The sequence below is a fragment of the Mustelus asterias genome, chromosome 28 (genome assembly GCF_964213995.1).
Source record: "Mustelus asterias chromosome 28, sMusAst1.hap1.1, whole genome shotgun sequence".
NCBI lineage: Eukaryota > Metazoa > Chordata > Chondrichthyes > Carcharhiniformes > Triakidae > Mustelus > Mustelus asterias.
In genome coordinates, this window is record NC_135828.1 from 10,648,138 (window position 1) to 10,675,717 (window position 27,580).

Consider the following 27,580-nt stretch of genomic DNA (forward strand, 5'->3'; position numbering starts at 1 on the left):
CTCCCTATCGCACCAGGAGACGCCTGACCTGTCGGGGTCAAGGACTCAACATTTTGAAGATTGTACAGCAGATGTAATAACAGCAGGATAGTAAGGAGCAGCAATGCCTTGGTCGTTCATTTGGACAGCGGCAATAAAAATACTGCTCGACCTCCCACTCTTCACAAAAATAATCCATCCATATCACCCTTTGAAATTTTTCTGCATTATCTGCACCCTTCCACTTCAGCTGTGAGCATCACTTTGGCCACCGAGATAGGAGGTTTTGCGTTCAAGACCCAACAGGGCTTTGAGCACATAATCTAGACCAACATCCCAGTGCAGGATTGAGGGGGTGCTGCCCTGCATCTTTCAAATGGGATGTTAAACTGAGATGCCATCTACCCTCTCAGATAAAGATCCCTTGGTATTATTTCAAGTGTCCTGACTCATTTTCCCTCCTCAATTAATTAATGAGGTGACTTTTCATCTCATAGCTGCATTTAGAAGTTCGTTGTGCACACATTAGCCGTCACGTTTCTGATGTCGAGACTGACTGCACCTCAAAAGTACTTGACTGGCTGGAAAGCGCGTTGGGACAGCCTGAAGTTGCGAAGGGTGCTACACAAATGCAAGTTTTTAAAAATTTGCTTCCACTGTATGCTGGGGTTGCAACGACTCGCTTATCCATTATTTTTTCCTCAAAGCTACTCTCCTGCGGTTTGGGCCTCTCCACTGCGTAAAATCTAAGCAAGTAGGGGAAGGAACTTTCAAGAACCCAACCGACGTCAGGGCCCCTTGAGAGAGGGTGGTGGCCAATGAAGCTGCCAACGGTTTTCGTGCTCTCTAAGGTTAATGAAGACCTGTGTGAGGAGACGCACAGTACCTGCTTGTGGGGGTAAACATTGATGTGGCACTTGATGCATTCTTGGCCCATGTTGGCCCAGGAGTTGCCACTCATCCATTTCCTTTTACACTTGGGGCACTTGTATTCACCGAAGCAGCGTTTCTTCCCCTGGTAGGGAGTCAGACCTTCTCCTTTGGGCCGAGCCTGGCAAGTAAACAAGACACAAATGTATATGTTAAAAAGACAATGTCTGCCAGGTAAGAACTCTAACACAGATAGTTATAACGCACCTTTCCACCAATTTCCATTTAAAATCACCAGGTAGAACTTTATATTTTTTTTAAAAAACAGCACGCAGATCATTAGTAAAGATTTATTTGCAATATGCCACGAAGAAAGTATTTTTTGAAGTTTATTTATTATTGTCACAAGGAGGCTTACATTAACACTGCAATGAAGTTACTGTGAAAATCCCCTGGTCGCCACAAGCCGGCACCTGTTTACCATGGCCAACGCACCTAACCCGCACGTCTTTCAGACTGTGGGTGGAAACCTGAGACCCGGAGGAAACCCACGCAAACATGGGGAAAACGTGCAAACTCCACACAGACAGTGGCCCAAGTCGAGAATCGAACCAGGATCCCTGGCGCTGTGAGGCAGCCGTGCTAACCACTGTGCTGCTGAGTATCTGACTATCTACATAAAATGATTTACAACTAAATATGCTCAGACTTCTGTCATATATTCAAAATTTGTGTCAAATCTGTCCAAATGTCATGAAACAACACAAATCACTGCTGGGTAGAGAGTTAGCCCATCAGCAGGGTCTTCATTCAAAGAAAAGACATGCTGGTGGGTTTAATTCGCTTTCTTCTGACATTGGGAACCTGGCCTCTTTCCAAGTGGGTGGGAGTCAGGAATTTATAAGGAACCGCCAACCTACAGCCCCACGACTTTCTTTTGAAAAGCAATTGGCATTTACTCAACTGTGGGTTGTGCCTCCTGACAGCAAGTACATTTCACAGGACTTAAAGGAGCGGACCAGGTTTAAATGCAACTTCACCTTAGCAGCAGAACACTACAACCTCTTTCACACGCTGTTATAAAGCAATGGAACCTTCCAATTTATTGTGAGCAACATGTGGGAGATCAGTTCGTATCCCTTTCCTAAAATATAAAATAGATTCTAAGTACACGGCAAGTGTACATCTACAAGTCTATTTCAATTTGAGAAAATGCCTATTTAAGAGAAGTTTCTGATCGGATCTTTTGACTAATCATTGCAAAGATTTTGTTCCAAGATGATGGGAGAAGGTACACAGTCCAAAGCATTCTGATTAATATTTCTACTAGCCAGTGGGACTGAGGAGAGTGGGCGATTAATGCAAGCAGTGCAATGTGAAAATTATTACAGGGAAGACGATGGCCTAGTGGTATTATCGCTAGACTATTCATCAAAAAAGTCAGCTAATGTTCTGGGGGCTCAGGTTCGAATCCCACCATGGCAGATGGTGGAATTTGAATTCAATTAAAAAATTATCTGGAATGGGGGGCACTGTGGCTCACAGTGGGTTTCCTTCGGGTGCTCCAGTTACCTCCCATACTCCAAAGATGTGTGGGTTAGGTGGATTGGCCGTGCTAAATTGCCCCTTAGTGTCAGGGGGACCAGCAGGGTAAGTGCATGGGGTTATGGGGATAGGGCCTGGGTGCAGACTTGATGGGTCGAAGGGCCTCCTTCTGCACTGTAGAGTTCTATGATTCCAAGAATCTACTGATGACTGTGAAACTATTGTCGGAAAAACCCATCTGGTTCACTAATGTCCTTTAGGGAAGGAAATCTGCCGTCCTCACCCGGCCTGGCCTACATGTGACCACAGCAATATGGCTGACTTTCAACTGCCCTCTGAAATGGCCGAGCAGGCCACTCAGCCCAAGGGCAACTAGGGATGGGCAATAAATGCTGGCCAGCCAGCGACGCCCATGTCCCACAAACGAATAACAAGCGGTTGTTGCAAAATGTCTCAATATCTTCTTGCAGGTCAGACACATCAGATTGCATCCTGTTTCTATCAATAGAGATCCTTCTGAAATCCAGTCTGGATTTAAGGTCCCCATTTAAGTGTGGATCCCAATACAATTATAGCATTGCCTGCAGACAGTGGAGGAGTAGGAGGCCCCTTGCAACAAGAGGAAATGGTAAAAAGAGATTCCAAAGGTACAGCAGAGGGCCCAGTTCAAAAGTAAATCTTCATTGACTGGAAAGCATTTTGAATTACCCTGAGATTGCGAAGGGTTCTCTATGAATGCAAGTTTATAGACCAATGGTCAACAACAACTACCTACATTTATATAGCAACTGTTATGCAATGAAATGTCCAAAGGTGTTTCACCAAAGCGTTATGAAACATTAAATGACACGAAGGAGAAATATAAAAGAATTGCGGGATCTTAAACAAAGCGACAAAGAATAAATTAATTAGATGCTTCACGGTAATAAGCCCCCCTTCAGCGCTTGTGCATATGGGCTTTGGTGGAGTACTGAGAGTGTGCTGCATTGTTGTAGGTATTGTGCTTGGATTAAATGTTTAACCAAGACCACCACTTACCTCTCCCGGTAGACAGAGAAAAATCCATTAGTACAAAGCAAACTAGTGCAGAGTGAACTCCCAGTAGGTCTGCTCAATATTCCCATTTCAACCAACAACAGTACCAACGGATCAACTGGTCAAATTATCTCATTCCGAAACAGAAAGTGCTGGAAAATCTCAGCAGGTCTGGCGGCACCTTTTATCCAAATGATCTCATTCTTGGCTGCAATAATATTGACCATTCTTTATATTTAACAAGAGCAAGCGACTATTGGCAGCCTCTGCGGAAGGAAGTTAAATATGTTGGTGTTGCAATTTATACAATCTACCAGCAAACACTCCTCTAAAGGCCATCTCTACGGGATAGTTATTCATGGCGCCAAACCTTGTTGTGGGACGTGTTGTCTACAACCCTTCTCTTGCTGACATTGCATGATACTCATAATAGCCAATGCCTATCATATCACAGCTAATTCTAAACAATTATTTTTAGACTACAAGAGGCTGTTTATATGTGACATGTCTATCCTGCCCAATATTATTTCCCTTCTGTATGTGCCATATCATTAGAGTTACTATCCCAATCATAAAATGGGAATGTCTACCCCTGTTAGGCAGCAGTACAAGTTAACATTGAAAACCTTGCATTCACATGGCATTCGCTTCACAACCAATGAAGTACCGAATTGTAGTCACTTGTTATATTGTAGGAAACATGGCAGCCAATTTGCACACAGTAAGTTCTCACAAACAGCAATGAGTCAAATGGCCGGAAAACCCTTTTTACAAATGCTAGTTAAGAATTATACAGGTCAGGACACTGGGGAGAACTATCCTGCCCTTCCTCAAGGAGGATCTTTCATGCCCATTTGAGGATGCGGATGGAACCTTAGTTCAATGTCTCCTCTCAAAAATGGTACCTTTGTCAGTTTAGTGCCCCCTCAGTACACTAATGGGCAGTTTCCTTATTAATGGAGGCACAGGTATTAAAAATGCAACAACAGGCATTAAAGGTTTTATAGACTGAAGATAGTACAGATAAAAGATCTTTAATCATATTACACATGACTATATCACCCATATCACTGGTCAGGATAAGCCTTCAGGGGTCTTGTTTGTTCATAGACACAAACCACAGAAAGCTGACATGCAGGTGCAGCAGACAAGTTAGGAAGGCAGATTGTGTTTGAGCATTTATTGCAAAGGATGGTGTGCAGAGGATAAAAGTAAGCAATCCTTGCCGCAATTATGTAGGAATTGGATAAGATCACTCCTGGAGGACTGTGTACGATTTTGTGCTGGAGTTTTACTGCCTCGCCCGCCAAGGCTCGTAAAATCCCACCCGAGGCCAACGGAGAATGCCGTTCTGTGAGCCTCGGGGTGGGCGAGGTGGTAATATTCTGGCCATGGTCTCCTTATCCATGATGTGGAGATGCCGGCGTTGGATTGGGGTGAACACAGTAAGAGCTTTAACAACACCAGGTTAAAGTCCAACAGGTTTATTTGGTAGCAAATACCATTAGCTTTCGGAGCGCTACGCTCCGAAAGCTGATGGTGTTTGCTACCAAATAAACCTGTTGGACTTTAACCTGGTGTTGTTAAAACTCTTACTCCTTATCCATGGCTGGATATTCTAGGTTTTGAGTGGGTGCGACAAAGGTTCACAGGATGGATTCCTGGGACGGTAAAGTTGTCCTACGAGGAGAGGTCACACAGAATGGGTCTGTGCCGTCTGGAGTTTAGCCGAATGAGAGTTGATTGCACTGAGTTGGATAAAAGCCTTTGAGGGCTTGACAGAGTAGATTCAGAGGCTGTCCCCGTCTCCCCCCCCCCACCTCGCCCGCCCTGGCTGGAGAGATCAGATAAAGGATCCCAGTCTCAGGAGAAAGAGTTGGCTATTTTGGACTGAAATTTGGAGAGATTTCTCTAGCCCAGAGGGCTGTGGATGCTCCATTGCGGAGTATGGCCCATGCAGAGATGGATCGATTTTTGGACTCTAAGTGAATGGGGGGTAAGGTGGGGAAGAGTATTTGATGTCGAAGGTGAGCCGTGATCTAACTGAATGATGGGGCAGGCTCGAGGGGCAGCATAACCTATACCTGCTCCAATTTCCAATGCTCTCATGCCTAACGAAGCACTTGGAGCTTTTCCCATTCAGTTCCAAATGAGGAAGTGTAGGAATCTGCGAGGCGTAATTACTTTGCATTCTTGAAATAGACGCTTGGGTTTGACGACGGATCAGAGTGAATTTCTTTCTCCTGCAAGTTCAGCATCACAAAGTCTGACTGTCTGAGCAAACTGAAGATGTGGTCACTCAGCAGTTTGCTTTCTTTGGGAAATGGAATTGTGGAGAGTGGAATTTGCTGACCGATTTCAGTTCAGAAGCACACACAGCACTTTGAACAAAATACACTTTTTAGTGGATATAAAATCTACAGATTTGGATATCTTTTTTGAAAACATATTCTCCCAATTCCGGCACCCACCCTGCCCCCGCCGGCCATCTTATCTGCCCTCCCCTCACCCCCTTTCTGAAGTACCACACAAGCCACCCACCCTCTCCCGTACCTCACTCAACTGGTGTTTCCTCCTCCTATAGGGGGCTTGAGGGGGGAGCGGGAGGGGATGGGCCTTCACAGAGGGCGCCAGCAGGCTTCTCCTTTAAACTCTGTGGAATCCTGTCCAACACTTACAGCCAGGAGATATTCTCCAGCTGCAGTCAAGGAGTGAGAACTTCTGCCCAGGCTTTTTGTTTCCTCTTGAACTCAGGATGTCTGGGGCCAAATGCAGTCTCCTTGTGGTCAAGCGGGTTCACCACAGGCCAGGGATTAAAGTTGGGGATATTTTGCAATCTCGGTTCCACTCCCCATTAACCTAGGAGCATAGGGATAGGCGTCGGCTATTCAGCCCCTCTAGTCTGTTATGCTGTTCTCTCTCCCTCTCTACACTCGCACTGTCTGTACCTGTAAAGACTCGCATTCCAACCATTATCTTGCAATTGTGTCTGTGTCTATATATGCCGTGTTTGTGAACCCACCTCTCCACTCACTTGATGAAGGAGCAGTGCTCCGAAAGCTCGCGATTCCAAATAAACCTGTTGGACTTTAACCTGGTGTTGTGAGACTTCTTACTGTTCAGTTAGATGATGGCTGATCTGTACAATAACTCCATTCACCCACCTTAGTTCTGTTACCCTTAATCCTACTGGGATGTGATGTGCATTATAATGTAAGGTGCTCGGCAGAGCGAAGGTTGACGTGGCACTGCAGAGTGGCACCGCCCACAGTGTGATGTATGTAGTCACATGGTCAGAGAAGAGTCCAGAAGAATGCTGTCCAAGCCAGTGGTTCCCAACCTTTTATATCTCATGGCACACCTCGATACGGGTATAAAAATTTTGAGGCACCTCCTATTTCCCTTGAACTGCCCTCTGGCTGAAGATATTTTGGGGCAATTTCCAGAGAGAATTTCAGAGAGAATGACGATGGAAAAATCCAGGGAGAATCAGGAAACGTGGGTTTCCATATTTTGCTGTGGATGCCAAAAATATGACTTCCACCATAATAACACTGATAGCTTCACTTCCAGCGATCACAAAACCTGGGCCATTGACTTGGAAAAATGTAAACAATACAATATAAATGTAAACTGTATAAAGAGAAGCTTGATTTCCCTAAAAACACAGTTCCCAAATCATTTATCCGTTCATGCAAGATTCAATATTTTGTAACGGTCATCAACATGAACGTTGACTGTTTCTCTCCACAGATGCTGCCTGATTATGAGCTTTTTCAGTGTTTTTTGTCAGATTTCCAGTATCTGCAGTATTTTGCTTCTGTATTAATATTTTGAGTTCTATTAAATGAAGCATGAGAAAAAAAGAGGTAACAATGAAAAAGAGAGAGGGGAGAAAGCTGAAGTCTCAGCGTAATGCTAATCTCATATCCAGGCATTAGCTAAACATAACTATAGATACAAGTTATTGCCATGGTTTCAATATTGTGATTTTCTGAACATCATTTGGCATTTTTAAATCTTTGTCTCTCTCAGGTTTCCCAGGGTTTTTGCGCCACTTTTGAGTTTTTGCTTTTTCTGTGACCTTTGTCATCAGCTCCAAGTCCCGTTGGCCACATGCATGGGCCTGACCAATGCAAAAAAAATCCAAACCACGCGTGTGCAGCTCTTTTCCAGCCTAAGGTTCGCTGGGTCTTGGAGATGTCAACCACAGAGCAGAAGATGAAGGTTAGTTTTAGTTTAATTACATTCATTTTGAATCTTTTTCCACGGCACACTTTGGGGAGTCCTCACGGCACAGCAGAGTGTCGCAACACATCAGTTGGGAACCACCGCTCGAAGCAGCCAGCCTGCACGGTGGAAGCAACCCCGTGCAAGGCCATACATAGAACTGTAAATAGTTAAAGCCTCCCAACAGAGGTGTTTATTTTTAAGCACACAAGCCTCAAGATCTCATTAACAGCATAAAGAACCCACATTAAGACACCCATTGCCTAACATTGTGAATGAAGCCCAATCCATCACGCAAACCAGCCTCCCAACCATTGACTCCGTCTACTGCTGCCTCGGAAAAGCAGCCAGCATTATCAAGGATCCCACGCACCCTGGACAGGGGTGGGAAAGTGATGGCCGAGTGGTATTATCGTTAGACTGTTAATCCAGAAGCCCAGCTAATGTTCTGGAGACCTGGGTTCAAATCCCACCACAGAAGATGGTGGAATTTGAATTCAACGAAAGAAATTTGGAATTAGTATGATATTATATTATTAATATTATATTACATTATGAAACCATTGTTGGAAAAACTGATCTAGTTCACTCATGTCCTTTAGGTAAGGAAATCTGCCGTCCTTACCTGGTCTGGCCTACACGTGACTCCAGAGCCACAGCAATGTGGGTGACTCTCAATAGTCCCCCATGGGCAACTAGGGATGGGCAATAAATGCTGGCCAGCCAGTGACACCCATGTCCCACAAATTAATGAATGCGCTCTTCCACCTTCTTCCGTTGGGAAAATGTTACAAAAGTCTGAGGTCATGTACCAACTGACTCAAAAAAAACAGCTTCTTCCCTGCTGCCTTCAGACTTTTGAATGGATCTACCTCACATTAAGTTGATCTTTCTCTACACCCTAGCTATGACTGTAACACTACATTCTCCACTCTCTCCTTCTCTACGAACGGTATGCTTTGTCTGTATAGCGTGCAAGAAACAATGCTTTTCACTGTGTACTAATACATGTGACAATAATAAATCAAATCAAATACAAAATTCTTCTCTCAATTTTGACAGTTTCAATTGATCCCAATGTCAACACACTTCAGGGGTGCTCACAAAGGTTATCCGGTTAAGCCATGAGGAAAGTTAACTAATTTTTAATAAGTCTATCCTCCTCTCATTGAGGTTTGGTGACATAATGGATGCATGTGGCTTTGGCAAAGCCCTATTTCCACTGGTGCTTGTTATATGCCTGGAGATTTGCACTTAGTCCCAGTCTCTGTGGCAGCAAATTCATCGATTTTGCATTCACAAAGCCCATGTGAAGAATTTAGCAAGTCCATCCTTATGACCCACAATTCTGGTACAGTCAGTTTACACAATCCAGGATTCCCTCTCAACAATAAAATGCCCGATAAGCTTTGTCCGTTGCAATCTGACAAAGTCCAACGATCACATTTTACCAGCTCCTTGGATATCTCACCCAGCTGATCATTTAAATGTTTGATGTTCTAGTTGCCACAGTAATTTTTTTTGTTCATTTCTTGGGACATGGGAGTCACTGGCTGGCCAGCATTTATTGCCCAGTTTGAGACTCAACCACATTGCTGTGGGTCTGGAAACACGTGTAGGCCAGACCAGGTAAGGATGGCAGATTTCCTTCCCTAAAGGACATTAGTGAACCGGATGGGTTTTTCCGACAATCGACAATGGTTTCATGGTCATCAGTAGATTCTTAATTCCAGATATTTGTTATTGAATTCAAATTCCACTACCTGTCGTGGCGGGATTCGAACCCGGATCCCCAGAACATTAGCTGAGTTTATGGATTAATAGTCCAGCGATAATACCACCTCCCCCAGTAATTGTAATTGTTGCAATATTAACTGGGATTGGTCTATTACTGTTACTGAACCATAATGTGTCAAATGCAGTTTGCAGTCCCACTGTACAGTACTTTAAGGACATAACTACTCACCAGCAATAATCTGCCTTTATTCGGTGCCTTTTATGGAGTAAAACATCCCAATGCACTTGGTAGGAGCATTAACAAAATCTGACACAGAAGATAATAGCTCAGGCGAGCATAGGCTTGGTTAAAGAGCTGGGTTTTAAAGAATGTCTTAAAGACGGAGAGAGGGTGGGGAGGGGGGGGGGGAGGGGTGGGGGATGTGGTGAAATTTAGGGAGGGAGTTCAAGAACTTAGAGAAGTTTCAGCAACTGTAGGCATGGCTGCCAAAGATGAAGCTGAGAAGAGTTCTGAGAGGCCTGGCAACTGAAGGAGATCATCTCTGTGCCCTGTTTGAGAGCACATTTCCACTCCATCTGACGAAGGAGCAGCGCTCCGAAAGCTAATGGTATTTGCTACCAAATAAACCTGTTGGACTTTAACCTGGTGTTGTTAAAACTCTAACTGAAGGAGATTACAGAGATAGGGAGGGTTGCAGTGATGCAGAGAGTCAGACAATGATGAGAGTTTAAGAATGATGGTGCTTTTATTCCGTTGATACTAAAGTTGTCCAGGTGATTGCTTCATGAGTAGTCAGTTGGCAGAACCTTGTTGACTCAGAATGCCTGTTGAAAGGTCATGTCCACCATTGACCGATCCTCCGTCCATCCAGAGCGCAGACCACCAGAGGAGGAGGAATCTCCCTCTTGTTGTGGTGTGGCACTGCCTGGGATGTATCTGCCATTGAAACACCAAAACTGGGTGTAAAAAGCAGCCATTGTGGTTTCCTGGAACTCTGGAGCATTTTTTTGAAGGCTACCCTCATGTAAATGTAAAGGTTTAGTTGCTGTGCACACACTGCCACCCACACTGTTAATATTTAATTACTGGGGGAATGAGCTCTCTGTTTGTCTCCAAACTGTGTATACACAAAACTCACTTTGGACAGCAAGAATTGATAGCTCAGCCACCTAAAGGAATAGGAACACTGCCTGTACTGAAAACAAGCTGGTCAGTGGACAATATCTGCAGACGAAACACAAACTAACATCACCTCCGAAACAGTCACCTTTTAACATTTCAACCACCCATTATCAGCTAGTAGTAAATGCAGCTGAACGAATATTCCAGACTACTATTCCAATCTTTAATTATGACCCTAAAGTCTTTGGCAAAAAATTATTTGGGGGCTGGGAGAACTATGCAACTCATAGTATCCCCACAGTGCAGGAGGTGGCCATTCAGCCCACTCTGCACCGACCCCCCAACAGAGCATCTTATCCAGGTCCTATCCCCGTATCTTCACATAGTTACCCTGCTAATCCCCCTAACCTAGACATCTTGGGACGCTAAGGGGCAATTTAGCGTGGCCAATCCATCTAACCTTCACATCTTGGGACACCAAGGAGCAATTTAACATGGCCAGTCCACCCAAACCGGAGCATCTGGAGGAAACCCACACAGACACGGGGAGAACGTGCAAACTCCACACAGTCACCCAAGGCCGGAATTGAACCTGGTCCCTGGCGCTGTGCGGCCACAGTGCTAACCACAGTGCCACCCTGCCACCCAGCAGCAACCAGCACTTTAATTGCAATTTACATAATAGAATAAACTTGAACAAACCTTTGTTTTAAAGCGTCTTTATTGTACCTACCCACCTATACATCAGGCTTCCCAGAAAATATTTCCACAGCCTCTTCTTTGCCATCAGCTGGTAAATGTTATTAAAATGTGACTCGGTGAGCAAACCCAACACTTCACTCACAAACAAAAATATAAAAATCAGTTAATTAATAAATCCAAGAAAGAATTCAGGAGAAGCTTCTTTGCTCAGAAAGTGGTGGGAATGGGGAACTCGCTCACAGAGTCATAGAACTCACGGTAGCCCTACAGTGTAGAAGAGGCCATTCAGCCCATCGAGCCTGCACCAACTCTCTGACAGAGCATTTTACTTAGGCCCTTTCCCCAGCCCTATCCCCGTGGCCCCACCCATTTCCCATGGCTAATCCATCTAACCTACGCATCTTGGGACACTAAGGGTCAATTTAGCATGGTCAATCCACCTAACCTGCACTGTGGGAGGAAACCAGAGCACCCAAAGGAAACCCACGCAGACACGGAGAGAACGTGCAAACTCCACACAGACAGTGACCCGAGGCCGGAATTGAACCCAGGTCCCTGAAGCAGTGAGGCAGCAGTGAAATCATAGAATCCCTACAGTACAGAAAGAGGCCATTCGGCCCATCGAGTCTGCACCAACCACAATCCCACCCAGGCCCTATCCCCATATCGCTACATATTTTACCCACTAATCCCTCTAACCTACACATCTCAGGACACTAAGGGGCAATTTTTGAGCATGGCCAATCAACCTAACCCGCACATCTTTGGACTGTGGGAGGAAACCGGAGCACCCGGAGGAAACCCACGTAGACACAAGGAGAATGTGCAAACTCCACACAGACAGTGACCCAAGCCGGGAATCGAACCCAGGTCCCTGGAGCTGTGAAGCAGCAGTGCTAACCACTGTGCCACCGTGCCGCCCATGAAGGTCGATAGAATAGATGCGTTTGAGGGGCAGCCTGATAAATATGAGAGAGATAAGGGATAGAAGAATGAGGGTTCGGTGAGGTAGGAAGGGAGGAGGTGCGTGGGGCTTGTAAACACCAGTGTGGATGAGTCGGGCCAAATGGCCTGTTTCTGTGCTGGGAATACTTTGCAGGATAACGTAAATACACCACAGCCTCTACCTGCACATGCACCCGAGGCCTGGAATGGGACTCGGGACACACAACTGCCTGGTTCCAGAATGCTGCAGCGGTATGTCGATCAAATGGAAAAGAAACTTTTTATCGTTCCAACGTCCGAACCATTCTTTAAAGGGGGTGTGGATGGTGGGGAAGGGGTGTGTGTGAGTGTGGGGGCGGTGTTGGGTTGCTCTGATGGAAGGGTGGGGAGGGGTTGGTGGCAGAGGATGAGTAAATGACACCAGAACAGGCGTGCGCTGAAGACTTCTGAAACTTGACAAAAGTGACATTGTTGGCGGCGGGAGGACAGAAGACAACGCAGTAAGCAGCTGAATAAAGCCGCACTGTACTGGGGCAGGGCCGCCCTGCGGAGGAAACTCTTTGCAATCATTGTTGCCGCGTTACCATAAACGACACTGTCCACTGTTACCCGGGCGATAAACCTAACTGGCAGCCGGACTCACGTCAGCGAGCACCGAGTGTATATATAATGGATTCCACTTCATCTCATCTCTTATTCATTTGCCGGGAGGGGGGTTTTTTTTGCTTCCTATTCTTGTCAAAAAGAGGCCAGTTCCATTTTCTCCCCCATCTCCGCCAATAGTGGCGGAGATTTTTTTCCCCTCTCTCTTCAGGTGCCCCATGGCTACACAGCATCACCCTGTGCCAGTGCATTGTGCCAGTGCATTGTGCCAATGCTCCTATTCAGCCATGAACAGGAGGGGCTGTAACTGCCCACGAAGCGACAAATTGAAAAGGCCACACTTCTTTAGCGAGCAAATGTATTTTTTTTTCTGCATTCTAAACAGAACTGCAAGTCTGGAGACAAGCGCACAAAGAGTGGGGAAAATCCCGACAGTGTTTCACCAGTGAGCTCTCTTGATGATGTTTGATTTGCGCCTCACCTCAACTCTCAGCGCTGTTCCCGCTGCGAAAACCCAACCTCGCACATAATACAGTTCTGCCAGCACGTAACTAATAACCCCACTCTGCCAGCCCTGGCAGCCGGCTCGTCCCACTTCACCCTCTATCACCGCAACCGCTCCCCCCCCTCCACCAACCCCCCACCCCCACCCCATACATGTTCAGCCTCCCATCACAAAGAGAAGCTGTAGAAGGACAGGCACATTCAACCTCCCTTTATATTCTGATCATTTCAATCCCGAGGAGAAAAGATAAACCTCCTCTCGTAGAAATGGTGGCGAGCCAAGACATTCCAGGATCAAATTCAGGCAGCGTCAGCCTGCTCTGTGATCTTTCAGGGGTTTTTTTTAACGTTTATTTATTATTGTCACAAGTAGGCTTACATTAACACTGCAATGAAGTTACTGTGAAAATCCCCTAGTCGCCACACTCCGGCGCCTGTTCAGGGACACAGAGAATTTAGCACAGTCAACGCACCTAACCAGCACGTCTTTCAGACTGTGGGAGCAAACCGGAGCACCCGGAGGAAACCCACGCAGATAAGGGGTGAATGTGCAGACTCTGCACAGACAGTGACCCAAGACGGGAATCGAACCTGGGTCCCTGGCGCTGTGAGGCAGCAGTGCTAACCACTGTGCCACCGTGCCATCCAACCATCAGCTAACTTCTTCACACTAAGGGTTGTAAGCATTAAAGAGTTCCCATGGTAGCTCTAAACTTGGTTCATTTCAAAAGTGAATGGAAAATTGAAGCAAGGTCAATGAAACGGGCATTTGTGAACTGAGTCAGCATTACAAAGGGATTGGCTAGATTCTTGTACAAGTGTCATAAGTGGCTGGGTTGTCACAATTAGCATCTTTCCGCCAATGTAAGGAGAAAGGCTCATTGAACAGACTCATAGAATCCCTGCAGTGCAGAAGGAGGCCATTCAGCCCATCAAGTCTGCACCCACTCTCAAAGAGCATCTTACCCAGGCCCACTCCCCCCTGCCCTATCCCCATAACCCCACGCATTTAGCATGGCCAATTCACCTAACCTATACATCTTGGGACAGTAAGCGGTAATTTAGCATGGCCGATCCATCTAACGCACACATCTTTGGAGTGTGGGAGGAAACCGGAGCACCCGGAGGAAACCCACACAGATACGGGAAGAATGTGCAGACTCACACAGACAGTGACCCGAGGCTGGAATTGAACCTGGGTCCCTGGCGCTGGGAGGCAGCAGTGCTAACCACCGTGCCATCGTGCCATTCACTGCAGTAACTCTCTTGGAAGACAAGAAGCAACTGGACTTTGGGAAAGCTCGAATCAGTGGCAGACCTCATATCAGTTCAGATAAACTAAATGAAGTTATTCTTTGGAGCATCCAGTTATGGGGCAATGATGCTATTTTAATATTTGAGTATGTATCGACCACCTCAAGAGCCTTAGGGTACTGTTGCGTGTTAGCCAGGATTATGTATCTGGCCCCTCACCAGGGACTTTTGGAAACTCCACAGGAGTTTTTAAAATATTAGGATTACCTGAATGACATTTTTTTTGTATTTATTTGAGGGACATTGGCTGGCCAGCATTTATTGCCCATCCCTAGTTGCCCGTGGGCAGCTGAGAGTCAACCACATTGCTGTGGCTTTGGAGGCCAGACCAGGTAAGGATGGCAGATTTCCTTCCCTAAAGGACATTAGTGAACCAGATGAGTTTGATAGATTTGAATTTAAATACAAGCCCGTGTAGGCAATGGGAGGAAGAATGGCCACTTAGAATATAATCTTGTCTTGAACCTTACAAGCATATATCCAGGGGAGACACGGTGGCACAGTGGTTAGCACTGCTGCCTCGCAGCGCCAGGGACCCGGGTTCAATTCCTGGTTTGGGTCACTGTCTGTGTGGAGTTTGCACATTCTCTCCGTGTCGGCGTGGGTTCCTTCCGGGTGCTCCGGTTTCCTCCCACAGCCCAACGATGTGCGGGTTAGGTGGATTGGCCATGCTAAATTGCCCCTTAGTGTCAGGGAGACTAGCTAGGGTAAATGCATGGGGGTGGGGCCTGGATGGGATAGTGGTCGGTGCAGACTCCATGGGCCGAATGGTCTCCTTCTGCACTGTAGGGGTTTGATGATCTGTGATTAAGGTTCGGTAAAGTCGCCAAAATCCTTTGAGGGGGGGGGGAGAGCTGATTGGTGGTGATTTAACCTAAGGGTCACCACACCTCAGGCGAGGGGCAAGGTTGAGAAGGCAGAGCCTTTGTGAATAACCTCAGCTGGTACAGGAATTGAACCTGCGCTGTTGGCGTCGCCCTGCATCACAAACCAACCTTCCACCCACTACCAAGCAACCAAATGGATCCCAACTAGAGACTGTGAACTGGACTCAAGTACACCTGGAAGGCATTGGAATCAAACAAAAATATGTTAAATAAAAACTCCACAGTGTTCTTAAGTATAGATGAGTATGATCTCAAACAGCTGGTTGTGAAAGCCTAAGCCTCGAGGAAGTGAAAGGTCTCAATTTTCCAAAATTAGATTAACTACAAAGAAAGATTTGCATTCACATAGCACCTTTCATGATCTCAGGCTGACCCAAGTGTTTCACAGACAATCATGTACTCCAGTATGGTCACTGTTGTAATTGGAAAAGGATAAATGGCAACCAATTTGTGCACAGCAAGCTCCCACAAACAGCATTGTGACAATGGCCAGATTATCCGTTGCAGTGATGCTGGCTGAGGGATAAATAGGGACAAGAGTTTTGAGGGAGGAAGGAGCATTGGCTGTTGTAAACAAATGAGCATCATGACTTAGTACACCATTCCTCTGCCTTTTTCCCAAACCCCTTCACATTATTTCTATTCAAGTAATCATCCAATGCCCTCTTGAATGCTTCAATTGAACCTGCCTCCACCACACTTCCAGGCAGCACATCCCAGATGCCAACCACTCGCTGTGTGATAAAGTTTTTTCTCACATCAGACTTGCTTCTTTTGCAAATCACTTTAAATCTGTTTAAATCTCATTCTTGATCCTTTCATGAGCGGGAACAGTTTCTCACTATCGACTCTGACCAGCCCCATCATGATTTTGAACATCTCCATTAGATCTCCTCTCAGCCTTCTTCCCTCCAAGGAGAACAGTCCCAACCTCTCCAATTTATCCTCATGACTGAAGTTTCTCATCCCGGGCACCATTCTTGTGAACCTCTTCCGCGCTCTCTCCAATGTGTTCACATCCTTCCTATAGTGTGGTGTGCCAGAATCGTGGCTTTGAAAAGGGAATGAGATAAACACATCACAAAAAAAAAATTGCAGGGCCATGGGGAAAGAATGGGGGCCATCTGAATTGCTCTTATAGTAAGCTGGAGCAGACACAATGGGCTGAATAGCCACCTTCTGTGTTGAAACCATTCTGTGAAATGGAATGTTTCTGTCATTAGTTCATGACTCAGTATTCCAACACGGTCTCGTTGCCCTTCACTAATCGATGAGCATTTGTCTTACACTTCAGTGAAATTCCAGACCCCATATTCAAACCGACAAACTTTATTATACTGGCAAAGCAACAGTTAAAATAAGTGCCAAATTTACAAGGAATTACAACTGATCTCAACGGCAGTCGAGAATCGCCTCAATTTGTCTAATTTGGAGCAGCACTTTAGAAATGAGGGAGGTGATGGCCTCGTGGTATTATCGCTAGACTATTAATCCAGAAACTCAGCTAATGTTCTGGGGACCCAGGTTCGAATCCCGGCACAACAGATGGCAGAAACTGAGTTCAATAAAAATAAATATTAAGAATCTACTGGTGACCATGAAACCATTGTCGAAAAAATCCATCTGGTTCACTATAATGCCCTTTAGGGAAGGAAACCTGCCGTCCTTACCTGGTCTGGCCTACATGTGACGATGTGGAGATGCCGGCGTTGGACTGGGGTAAACACAGTAAGAAGTTTAACAACACCGGGTTAAAATCCAACAGGTTTATTTGGTAGCAAAGCTTGTGTGGCTTTTGCTACCAAATAAACCTGTTGGACTTTAACCTGGTGTTGTTAAACTTCTTACTACATGTGACTCCAGAGCCACAGCAATGTGGTTGACTCTCAACTGCCCTCGGGCAACTAGGGATGCTGGCCAGCCAGTGACGTCCCATGTCCCACAAATGAACGTCCAACATCATTGCCACAGACCCTTGATTTCTGAACCAGCTGAGATCTGTTGGCATTTATAAAAAAATATAAACCACTCTTTCAGCAAACAGACAACAGAATCTGATGCCTTTGAATCAAGAGTCGATTTGAAAGTTGACAGATGCCTGACTTTCCGAATGGTTTGATATGTAACAACTTGCGACTCTCAAGATTGTTAGCTAGTGACATAACCATTTAGTTATGAGTTGCTATGGGGGGGGGGGGGGGTAGAGAGAGAGAGAGAGAGCGGATGTGGATGTGACCTTAAAATAATTCCAGCACAAACTGTGTCAGTATGTAATGCCGTGGGATTATTCAAACAACCCAAGTGCGGCTAATTATCTTTCAGTGGCTGGTTATCAAAAATTAATTTAATTTTCCAGTTGTATTCTGGTCTCAATACAACTGGTTTTAACCCGTCTGCCCACTATGTACTTTGAGGAAGACATATAAATTACCAACCTCTCACTGGGATGGAATGCTGAAATCCCAATGCATTCTTGAAGCATCATTGCCACAAGTACAGCACCGACTCATGTGAAATTACTGTTAGGCATTAGATTAGTAGGCCCAAGTACTTCAGAATCCCACCAACCACAGAATCTCTACAGTGCAGAAGGAGGCCATTTGGCCCATCGAGTCTACACTGACTCTCCGAGAGAGCATCCTGAGCTTGTACTTGTTGCTCATCCCTTGTTGTCCCCGATCGGAGTGGCTTGCTAGGCCATTTTGGTGCGCAGTTAAGCGTCAACCACGTTGCTGTGGCTCTGGAGTCACGTGTAGGCCAGACCAGATAAGGACGGCAGATTTCCTTCCCTAAAGGACATTAGTGAACCAGATGGGTTTCACCGACAATCGACAATGGTTTCATGGTCATCAGTAGATTCTTAATTCCAGATTTTTAAATAATGCAAATTTCACCATCTACTGTGGTGGGATTCGAACCCGGGTCCCCAGAGAATTACCCCGGGTCTCTGGATTTGTCATCCAGTGACAATACCACATCACCACTGCTTCCCCCAAATGAACACACGGGCAGCTCATCGAATCCTGTGGGCCATTCGGTCCATCGAGTCTGCACCAACTCTCTTGACAGGGGCATCTTGCCCATGCCCTAACCCTGCTCCACTAATTCCCCTAACCTACACATCTAATTCCCCGTCCTATACATACAATTCAGACTCATCTCGTAGACTGAATGAACCGAGGTACAAATTTCTTGTCTCATTTTTATAACCCATTCAAAGAGATCCGTATCCATGTTCAATCCTGACTGGGGGTGGGGAGTGGGGGGGGGGGGGGGGGGGGGGTGGCTGGCTGTAAGATTTGGAAAGTGCACCTCGCGCTGTGATGAATTGATCAACTTCCTGTAACCCAGCAAATGAAAAGGATCTTTGTGCAAGCAAATGCTAATAGTCGCTCCGCCTGACACCTGCTCTCCCAGCCCCACGTTTAATTTGGCCCAGTATGCGGACCTCCGGTCACTGAAAGAACCGCTAAAGGGGATTACACGCAGAGGCTTAAACACTGCTGCCAATCGACTCTTTTGGGCGAATGGGCGATGCTAGTGTTAACCTGTTATTTGGCAGGTTCGAACTTTTTGTGCAGGCGGTTAATTTTTCCAATTGCAATCGTAAAACAAGTAACCAGTTCCAGCTGTGCTCCCCATGGGAAAGCAATCAGGTCCTGCTGTGTGCTTGTATCCCACTTATTGGTGACAGCGTCCAATTGGAAAGAAAATACCCCAGCAGCTTAGTCACCAGCTGCAGCCCTGGGACGAGCCCTTCACTCGCTGTGGAACATCCAAATCAGAAGCAGATGAAGGAGTGTCGGATACGTATCCCAGGGAAGAGCCGGCCTCATCAATGTTTCAAATTAAGCCAGCCTTTTGGGATTTTCACAGGCGGGGGGGGGTGCGGCGTGGCGAACTCTCCACACGGCCAGCCGGCTTAACAACCCGGGTGCTTCTCTCAGCCGGCCCACTCCAAACCATGTCCTTCCCTTCACATCTCCCTCTCCTCACAAAAACATTCCAATTCTCACTCGACAATAAAATCTCTCAATTCTGCTACTGGATTCATCTTTCTTTCAAAACTCTGCCCAATCACTAAATTGCAAATGACAAGGGTCGGATTCTCCTCCCTCACTGCCCAGCTGGACACAGTTTTGCTCACGTCAGATCCATTTCAATTCTGACCTAAAGCAACACTTCGATGTTCGACTATCTAGAGGTAAATAACACAAACTGGTGGCAACTTCAAGAGTAGAGGCGCCATTCTCTCAGTTGGATTTTCTCCAGCGGACAGGCCAAGGAGCTGGGAAACATAAAAGGGGGTTGCCACAGTGCCACTACTGGTGGGAGGATGTAAATCAACATGACATGTTTACATAGTCAGTTCCTGTAATAAATATTTTAAGTTTAAGTTTATTTATTGTCACAAGTAGGCTTACATTAACACTGCAATGAAGTTACTGTGAAAATCCCCCAGTCGCCACACTCCTGTTCGGGTACACTGAAGGAGAATTTAGCACGGCCAATGCACCTAACCAGCACGTCTTTCAGACTGGAGGAGGAAACCGGAGCATAGAATCCCTACAGTGCAGAAGGAGGCCATTTGGCCCATGGAGGCTGCACCGACCACAATCCCACCCGGCCCTATCCCCTTAACCCCACCTATTTATCTTGCTAGTTCCCCCTGACACTAAGGGGAGATGTGGACACGGGGAGAACGTGCAGACTCCGCACAGACAGTGACCTAATCCGGGAATCGAACCCGGGTCCCTTGCGCTGTGAGGCAGCAGTGCTAACCCACTGTGCCAGCGTGCTCCACTGCAAATGTGAACGTCATAGAAGATAGTGGACACGAATGGTGGCTGAAATGTGACAATAGAAAGTAAGGTATCTCGAATGAAGCCTGGAGAAATGCAAGTACGTTCAATTTGGAGGACTTAAAAAGATAAACATAGATAGGGGCCGTAATTCTCTGGCTGTTCACGCCGGCGGGATCTTGTGGGATCACGGCGGTCCAACCCAGGCGCACCCTGCCATGAGTTTCCTCGCAGTGTGGGGTACAGTCAATAGGAAATTCTATTGAAAGTAGAGGGACCACAAGGTCCCACTGTGAGAAACATGCTGCCAGGAGGCCAGGGAGCTCCCCTCCCCATGGAAAAACAACCCTCGACATTCAGCCTGCCATACAAACAATGCCAGCATCTATTGAAGCAAAAGGTCCAACGATTTCCAACCTCCCTGTGCTTTCGAGATGTGTAGAGCCATGAGTGGTAATACGTAGGATGCTCAACTATTTACCGTAATTGTATTTTTGGACATGCCCACTCTTCGTTAAGAGTTAATAACTGATCTCCAAAACACCGATGGAAAGAAAACCAATCTAACTCGCACATCTTTGGACCGTGGGAGGAAACCGGAGCACCCGGAGGAAACCCACGCAGACATGGAGGAGAATTTGTAAACTCCGCAGTCACCCGAGACTGGAATTGAACTTGGGTCCCTGGCGCGGTGAGGCAGCAGTGCTAACCACTGTGTCACTGTAGGCCCATGGCGCGAGGGAACTCGAGAGGTAAAGGAAGAAGAGCGGCACGGTGGTGCAGTGGTTAGCACTGCTGCCTCTCAGCGCCAGGGACCCGGGTTCAATTCCGGCCTCAGGTCACTGTCTGTGTGAAGTTTGCACGTTCTTCTCATGTCTGTGTGGGTTTCCTCTCGGGTTGTTTTCATTTTTAAGGAATGCTCGTGGGCTTACAGCGGGTATAGAAGATTAGTGTACTGTCTTGTTAGCTCTTAGTCTACATTTGAATCTAGACCAGATTCAGAAAGAGAAAGATCCTCTTCTTTCCCGCATCAAATAAGCTTTTATATCCAGTTCGAATTTATGAAGTGCAGTTTGTTTAAGCTTATGCTTTATGCTTAACTGGGTAACATTACAGATAATGTGAGAACACTAAATGCCATTAAGTTACTGTAGGAATTAGCTTGACCTGATGCAGATTACTGTAGTAATAATGGAGAGTTCTCCATTCTCTACGCTTCATTTAATCTTTCTAATTGCTGTTGTCAGTGTATTAACAGCAGATAAATATTCAATTGCTGAGCAGGATAGTGTGTCGCGGTCATTGGCCCCAGAAATTATATCAGGTCGACAAAGTAATAAATTTTGGACTGTTTTACACACTCCATATATGGTCCTAAATAAGAAAACAGCTCAAAAAAACATAAGAAATAGGAGCAGGAATAGAAGGCCATATGGTCCATCAAGCCCATTGGATAAAACCATGGCATAACTAATATATTAGCTCTACTTTGAATCCCTACAATGCATTAGGAGGCCATTCAGCCCATCGAGCCTGCACTGACCACAAACCAACCTGGGCCCTAATCCAGTAACCGCACATATTTACCCTGCTAATCCCCCTGACACTACGGGGTAATTTAGCAAGGCCAATCAGCCTAACCTGTGCACATTTGTAATGTGGGAGGAAACTGGAGCACCCGGAGGAAACCCACGCAGACACGGAGAGAACGTGCAAACTCCACATAGAATGACCCGAGGCCGGAATCAAACCCGGGTCCCTGCGCGGCGAGGCAGCAGTGCTAACCACTGTACCACCGTGCCACCCTTCTTCTTTGACCTCTCGGGTTCCCTCGCATCATGGGCCGACGGTAACACAGTGGTTGGCACTGCTGCCTCACTGTGCCAGGGGCCCGGGTTCGATTCCCGGCCTCGGGTCACAGTCTGTGTGGAGTTTGCATGTTCTCCCCGTGTCTGCGTGGGTTTCCTCCGGCTGTTCCGGTTTCTTCCCACAGTCCAAAGATGTGCGAGTTAAGTTGATTGGCCATGCTAAATTGACCCTTAGTATCAGGGGGATTAGCAGGGTAAATGTGTGGGGTTATGGGGATAGGGCCTGGGCGGGATTGTGATCAGTGCAGACTCGATGGGCCGAATGGCCTCCTTCTGCACTGTAGGGATTCTATGATTCTACATACTAGGTTTTCAAACTAGGGCCTCCAGAGCTTGGGACAAGCAGAGAATGAAGCATGTGTGTGTCAGTGGTCGGATTTCCGCATCTCTCTGCATCGCACTCGAGCAAGTTAACAAATGTTCTCTTTAGACATTCTTTTTGAAAGGCACCCCTCCTTTTGTTGCAAATATCGCGCTATTTCCTTTGGCAGTGAACACCCCCTGTCAGCAGTTAAGACAAGGCCCTATGGGGTGTCCATGAGTATTGACATGAGGGGAGGGGAAGTGGGGGGTTAACATCTGCAATGGGTCCTTCCCGCACTGGGGAATTTGCAGTCTGCTGCGTGGAGCTGTCTAACTGGAGCCTGTCTCTTCCATCGCACCCACACATTGACTGGCAGTTCAAGGAAGTTAAATAAACAGAAGGAACCTTCAATGAAGCTTAATAATTGCGTTGATCTGATTTCCTTTCCGTTTGAGCTTATTTCAGGAAGAATTTCAAAGCCATCGAGGGGTCATTACAGTCTTAACCAGGTGTTTCATAACAGTTTCAGAACAACTACACAAATGGTACTTATTTAGTATGGGTGCCCTTACAAGGTTGTATTTCTTTGTTTGCAGGACATGCATATCACAGAATCACACAGCGCAGAAGAGGCCCTTCAGCCCATCGGGTTCACACCAACATATTAGAAACACCTGAACTCCCACCTAATCCCATCTGCCAGCACTTGGCTCATAGCCCTGAATATCATGTCGTGCCAAGTGCTCATCCAGGTACTTTTTAAAGGATGTGAGGCATCCTGCCTCCATCACCCTCCCAGGCAGCGCATTCCAGACCGTCACCACCCTCTGGGTAAAAAAGCTTTTCCTCAAATCCCCCCGCTAAACCTCCTGCCCCTCACTTTGAATCTATCTCCCCTGGTGACTGACCCTTCAACTAAGGGAACAGCTGCTCCTTATCCACTCAGTCCATGTCCCTCATAATCTTGTACACCTCGATCAGGTCGCCCCTCAGTCTTCTCTGCTCCAACGAAAACAACCCAAGCCTATCCAACCTCTCCTCATAACTTAAATGTTCCATCCCAGGCAACATCCTGGGGCGGGGGAGGGGGGGAAGCCAGCGATCAGTGTTGGCCATCAGGGTGGGGCGGGCAGGGGGGGGGGGGGAAATCGGGACTGCCAGGGTGGGAGGGGGGGGGGGGGGGTTTCGAGGCCAGAAATCAGGAGGCCAGCAGTGCGGGGCTGCTGTGCATGTCCTGACCTCAGCACTGACAGATCAGCACATGCGCGGTGGCGCACTCAGCACTATGTTGCCGGCCCCACCAGCGGGAACAGGCCCCGCCCACAGCTTTTTAGTGAGATTTACACTCGGGCTCTCTGCAATGCACAGAGCGTGGGAGATTCATTTTGAAAATCCCGCTGATAAAGCCAGCGGGATTTACCCCAGATTTTATTTTGAATTTTTTTGGGACAATCCCCACCCGATATTGTTTCCTGAATCTCCAAAAACAATTAAAACCTGTTGGATTGAGGCTCCACACTTGTAATGAGTAGTTTCCAGAGCCAGAGGGGTTGGGCGGCAGTAATTAGCATTTATCACGGTAGTGAGGCAGAACTGGAGAAGCATGAGCTCTCCGTGTAGAGTACAGTGTGCACCTATTAGTGCAGGAACTTCACGCTGGTCAAGGCATTTGGACGGGAGCCGGGCAGCAAGATAACATTTTCCTGAAGTTAGTCATGGTGGGTTTCCTGATTCCCACCTTTAACCTTGCACCTGTCCCTCGCCTGAAGGCACTATGGCATTCGCACTATGTATAAATATCGGACCACGCTATTAGCCAATCTTGGGCCATGGTGTTGGTGAATGGGCCAATGGTTGAGAGTAGATGCCCAAACTGAGAGACGTGTGGAGAGGGAATGCCTGTAAACTGCATGATTCAGGGTGGCACCAGGTGGCACTATGTGGCACCAGAGGATGAATGTTGCTGATGCACATGTTTGAATACCAATCTGCTATCATCCAGAGGCAGGTTTATCATAGAATCCTGTAGTTCAACAGGGACATTGAGGAGTATGACCAACAAGTAGTCAGGGATGGATCTGTCTCTAGATTGAACACACTCCCTCTGCTTCCTGGCAGATCACATCACACTGTTCTCTTCCTCCTATCTGCCCCATTTAAGCTGCCCAATTGAAGTTATTGCCTACTTTACAATAACTTTATCGTATAATTACTTGAATATTGTTGACCAAAAGGGACATGCTGTCGAAGCTTTTCACCTTCCACTCATCAGGACGATACAAAAAAATACCAAAGGAACAACAATTTATACTGCACGAGGAGAGGGTACTGGTTGGTTGGCAAATGGACTCTGATTGGTAAAGGAATTGCCATGGAAAATACATCAGTGAACAGTTAACTGCCAAGCTTTTGTTTAAATTCAAGCCAGGAAAGTCGATTTCAATTGGCCAAGGCAATGTCATGGTCGTTGGGAATGGTTGTCCCCTAAGTACAGGGTGTGGACGTGTTTGTTTTGTTTGCAAAGGACAAGGACCTTGTGTGTGACTGTATGTAGCTTCTAGCATGTGTAAGTGAGCCACACTGCGAGTCCGACTGACAACCTTAAATTGGTTGTTAGTTAACCACGGTAGCGCAGTGGTTAGCACTGCTGCTTCACAGCTCCAGGGTCCCGGGTTTGATTCCCGGCTCGGGTCACTGTCTGTGTGGAGTTTGCACATTCTCCTCGTGTCTGCGTGGGTTTCCTCTGGGTGCTCCGGTTTCCTCCCACAGTCCAAAGATGTGCGGGTTAGGTTGATTGGCCAGGTTAAAAATTGCCCCTTAGAATCCTAAAATGCGTAGGTTAGAGGGATTAGCGGGTAAATATATGTGGGGGTAGGGCCTGGGTGGGATTGTGGTCGGTGCAGACTCGATGGGCCGAATGGCCTCCTTCTGCACTGTAGGTTTCTATGATTCTATGAATTCTTGGCATAACCAGGATTATTTAGTAAATGTTGTCCAATTGCCAAATCACATCTAATATTGGATACTGCCTTCTGTCTTTTGCAAGCACAGGCTGGTTGGGATATGGTCAGTTCTTTGCCTGTTACAAACAGCCAAAGAGACGTAACGTTTGATATCACCCATCAGTCGTTTAGACATACAGCCTACACACTGGGGGCATCACGCTGGCACTGAAATTCATACACTTTTAATAATTACAGTAAGAAGTCTCACAACAGCAGGTTAAACACCAACGGGTTTATTTGGAATCACGAGCTTTCGGAGCGCTGCTCCTTCATCAGGTGAGTCAAGGAGCAGCGCTCCAAAAGCTCGCAATTAGAAATAAACCTGTTGGACTTTAACCTGGTGTTGTGAGACTTTTTACTGTGCCCCACCCCAGCCGGCATCTCCACATTATTTTAATAATTCGTTTTCCGTCCTCTGAATTCTCAAATTGCAATTCTCCGTTAGGTGGCATTGCGCTGTTCATGTGATCCTTCTTTCAGTCTAGTCTTGCCTCATTCCTTATGCCAGGGTTGGCTTCCTCGATCTCAATCAAAAAGGACCCGGCTGGATCGGATCACTCCCCTTGACCTGGGGCCCCAAAGGCTAGCTTGCTTTCCTGACTACGTCCCCTATCTGTCAACCAGTTGTCAGAAGCCAGACAGGGAACCCCTGATTTCTGGTTACTGCCCGTTTCTGGCAAGATCTTGGCCTTCCCACAAATTGAGGCTTGCTTGAAAAATCGCAAAGAGTGGGTCTCTGGTGGCAAGTAAGCAAACCTTTTCTTCTGTTCAGTCATGTCTCAGTTAATGGTTGGGCGTTGGGGAGAGTTACAGCACAGAGAGATTTAGGGGTACATGTTCATAGCTCCTTGAAAGTGGAGTCACAGGTGGACAGAGTGGCGAAGAAGGCGTTCGGAATGCTTGGTTTCATTGGTCAGAACATAGAATACAGGAGTTGGGACGTCTGGTTGAAGTTGTACAAGACATTGGTGAGGCCATACTTGGAATACTGTGTACTTGGAATACTGTGTACAGTTCTGGTCACCCTATTATAGAAAGGATATTATTAAACTAGAAAGAGTGCAGAAAAGATTTACTAGGATGCTATCAGGACTTAGAACATAGAAAAACTACAGCACAAACAGGCCCTTTGGCCCACAAGTTGCGCCGGTCATGTCCCTACCTACCTAGGCCTATATATAGGCTTACCTATAACCCTCAATCCTATTAAGTCCCATGTACTCATCCAGAAGTCTCTTAAAAGACCCTATCGAGTTTGCCTCCACCACCATTGACGGCAGCCGATTCCACTCACCCACCACCCTCTGAGTGCTCACTTGATGGTTTGAGTTATAAGGAGAGGTTGGATAGACTGGGACTTTTTTCTCTGGAGTGTAGAAGGCTGAGGGGTGATCTTATAGAGGTCTATAAAATAATGAGGGACATAGATCAGCTAGATAGTCAATATCTTTTCCCAAAGGTAGGGGAGTCTAAAACTAGAGGGCATAGGTTTAAGGTGAGAGGGGAGAGATACAAAAGTGTCCAGAGGGGCAATTCTTTCACACAGAGGGTGGTGAGTGTCTGGAACAAGCTGCCAGAGGTAGTAGTAGAGCGGGTACAATTTTGTCTTTTAAAAAGTATTTAGAGAGTTACATGGGTAAGATGGGTATAGAGGGATATGGGCCAAATGCGGGCAATTGGGACTAGGTTAGGAGTTTTTTTAAAAAGGGCGGCATGGACAAGTTGGACTGAAGGGCCTGTTTCCATGTTGTAAACCTCTATGACTCTATGTCCATGCCCAAGAAACAAAGAAGATGATGATCAGTCCCAAAACCTATAATTTGTCCTCATTCTACATCAGAATCCTATTCAACTTAAGTGCTTGACATTTGACGTCATTGTTCCCTGGAGGACAGTCAATGTTCTTACTGATAAACACAACAAGATATTAAAAATGTCAACACAGTTGGTCAATAAATCGCACAAGCTGTATTTCCATCGTAATAACGACGCATTCTCCTCGTGTCTGTGTGGGTTTCCTCCCACATTCCAAAGATGTGCGGATTAGGTGGTTTGGCCACGCTAAATTGCCTCTTAATGCCCCAGGATGTTAAGGTTCGGGGTGAATACATGGGGTTACAGGGATAG

The 27,580-nt window shown here is 46.5% G+C and overlaps 1 protein-coding gene across 1 annotated transcript in view; it reads right to left on the reverse strand.

Moving 5' to 3' along the window:
• Positions 1-27,580, reverse strand: part of zcchc24 (zinc finger, CCHC domain containing 24) — a 221,902-nt gene that overhangs the window by 58,423 nt on the left and 135,899 nt on the right. The window contains exon 3 of the mRNA XM_078199274.1: positions 866-1,030. Within this exon, the coding sequence (XP_078055400.1) occupies positions 866-1,030 (165 nt within the window). The remainder of the gene's footprint in view (positions 1-865; positions 1,031-27,580) is intronic.